The sequence below is a fragment of the Fonticula alba genome, assembly GCF_000388065.1.
Source record: "Fonticula alba strain ATCC 38817 unplaced genomic scaffold supercont2.14, whole genome shotgun sequence".
Lineage (NCBI taxonomy): Eukaryota > Rotosphaerida > Fonticulaceae > Fonticula > Fonticula alba.
In genome coordinates this window covers 297119-299432 of record NW_009242984.1, presented here as the reverse complement: position 1 = coordinate 299432, position 2314 = coordinate 297119, and the positions used below count along the sequence as shown (strand labels likewise).

Below are 2314 nucleotides of genomic sequence, written 5' to 3'. Positions count from 1 at the left end.
CGCCCCTTCTGTCCCTGCTGGCCCCAGCTGCGCTGGCCTGTTTGCCGGGATCGGACGATCTGGCACCCGACGACTCCTTCCCTCCTCCCCCCCCAACCGCGTGTCCTTAGCCCGCCATGTCCGGCGCCGACAGCTCCTCCAGTAACGATGCTGGCCGGGTGATCCTCACCCTGTGCAGTCGTGGCAATGGTGCGCACGCACGCAAGACATGGCGACAGAGAGCGAGAGGGCGAGAGAGAGAGAGAGGGGGAGCATGCTCACGCATCTGGCCGCGCCTCACGTCTTCTCCTCCCCCTCCTCCGGCGCCTCCGCATGCCACGTACCTTCGTCACTCACACCTCCCTCCCCCCTGCCCGCCCGCCCGCCCGCCCGCCAGCCATCATCGCCGAGCTGCACCGCCTCGCGGACTACATCCCTCCGCAGTTCCGCTTCAACCCGTCCACCGCCCGGCAGCTGGCCATCCTCTTCCCGGACTTCACGTACCTCTCCACGAGCGAGCTCTGCGAGAAGCGCATCCAATCGGATCCCGTGCGCACCGCCCCCCCCCACCTTGATGACCGTCTCCCCCCCCCTCCCGCAGTTGATCTCCCGCGCGGTCCGGCCCCACGGCTCCCCTGTCGCCACCGCTGACCACCCTGTCCTGGCCTCGCCATGTCCCCCGGCGCTCGCGCGTGCAGGAGCTGCTCGAGCGCGATGCCTCCCTGCGGGACTCCCTCTTCGACATTGTCCAGCGCTTCTATCTGCTGTTCGAGTCCATCTACAAGTACTCCGACGATCTGGTCAATGTCATCACCGACCTGCAGGATGGCGTCTTCGTGCACCAGTCTCTGGAGGTGCGCCCGCCCTGCGCCCGCCAAACCAGCCCGCCCCACCTCCTTTCCCCCTTTTGCGTCCCACATGCGAGGGAGCTAACCATGCACTTGGGCTCCTGCTGGCCCGCTGCCCGCTGCCCGCTGCCCGCTGCCCGCTGCCTGCCGACGCCGGCCATCCACAGACCATGATGATCGACTTCAAGGGTCGCCAGCTGCTGGTGGAGGCTCTCTACCTGTATGGCTGCATGCTGCTTCTGATCGACCAGCTGATTGAGGGCCCCATCCGCGAGCGTTTGCTCATCGCGTACCACCGCTACCAGGTACGTGCAGCGCGCATGGCCCCCGCCCCCCGGGGCCCTCCCCCGGGGCCTTCCCCCCCCCCGCCTCTGTGCCCCCCCCCCCCCCCCCCCCCCCCCCCCCCGGCTGCCGACATGTCTGCAGTCCGACCAGGTGGCCGTGTCCAACATGGTGTCCGTTTGCCAGCTCCTCCAGTCAACCGGCTACCTGCCGGATCCGAAGGCCAAGCGCCCGGACAACTACCCGGAGGCCTTCTTCGCGCGGTACGTCGCCTTCCCTCCTGCCCTCCTGGCCGATGGCGGCGGCCGGGGGGCGGCGGGGAGGGGTCTTGCCCAAGTCGCCCGCCGCGGGCGAGTCGCCCCCTTCCACATCCCCTGCTGACGCCCGCCTCCCCCTGCCGGGCTCTCCCTCTCCCTCTCCCTCTCTCTCTCTCTCTCCCTCTCCGCCTCTGCCCCATTTCGCGGCCGGCGCCGCCGTGGCCCATCACCCGCAGCCAGCGCATCCCGGTGGATTATGTCTCCTTCGCCATCGAGCGCCTCTGCCTGGAGGACATCTACAACACGGCGACGCTGCACTACCAGCGCCCGGAGCATCGGTCGGCCGCCCTGTCGGCCCAGGCGGCCATGATGTATGTGATCCTGTACTTCGCGCCGGGGATCCTGAACACCGACCACATCAAGATGCGCGAGATCATCACCAAGCACTTCCCCCGGGACTGGGTCATCCCCTACCACATGGGCATCTCGGCCGACCTGACCGAGGCCTGGCAGCCGTACAAGGCCGCGTCCAGCGTCCTGCTGGACACCCTGAAGCAGGAGCACATCGTTCGCGAGGCCAAGATCTATGGGTCCTCGGTGGAGAAGCTCAACCGCATCACCGAGCAGTACCTGAGCGAGGTGCGCCCGGCATTTCGCCCCCCCCCCCCCCCCTGTGACCCGGTGGGCCCTTGGCCCCTCTCCTCGCGGTCCTGCCTCGCTCTGCCCCGCCGCCGCCGCCACCGCCGCCGCCGCCGCTGGCTTCTCACACTCGGCCATGTGTCCCTGCTCCCGTCGGCGGCGCCCGTGTACCATGTAGGGCACCCTCAGCGAGAATTACATCCTGGACAACTCGAGCCAGCTGCTGAACCACCTTCGCGACTGCAATGTCACCATTCGCTGGCTGCTGCTGCGTGCGCCCCCTCCCCCTCCTCTCTCTCTCTCTCTCTC

At 68.5% G+C, this 2314-nt stretch overlaps 1 protein-coding gene across 1 annotated transcript in view; it reads left to right on the top strand.

The window, feature by feature from the left end:
- Window positions 1-116: 116 nt before the first annotated feature.
- H696_05819 (hypothetical protein) overlaps window positions 117-2314 on the top strand; it is a gene marked incomplete at both ends in the record, with an annotated part of 9948 nt that continues 7750 nt past the window's right edge. The window contains 7 exons of the mRNA XM_009499620.1: window positions 117-189; window positions 377-528; window positions 678-833; window positions 995-1132; window positions 1254-1376; window positions 1607-2005; window positions 2184-2277. Of these exons, the coding sequence (XP_009497895.1) occupies window positions 117-189; window positions 377-528; window positions 678-833; window positions 995-1132; window positions 1254-1376; window positions 1607-2005; window positions 2184-2277 (1135 nt within the window). The remainder of the gene's footprint in view (window positions 190-376; window positions 529-677; window positions 834-994; window positions 1133-1253; window positions 1377-1606; window positions 2006-2183; window positions 2278-2314) is intronic.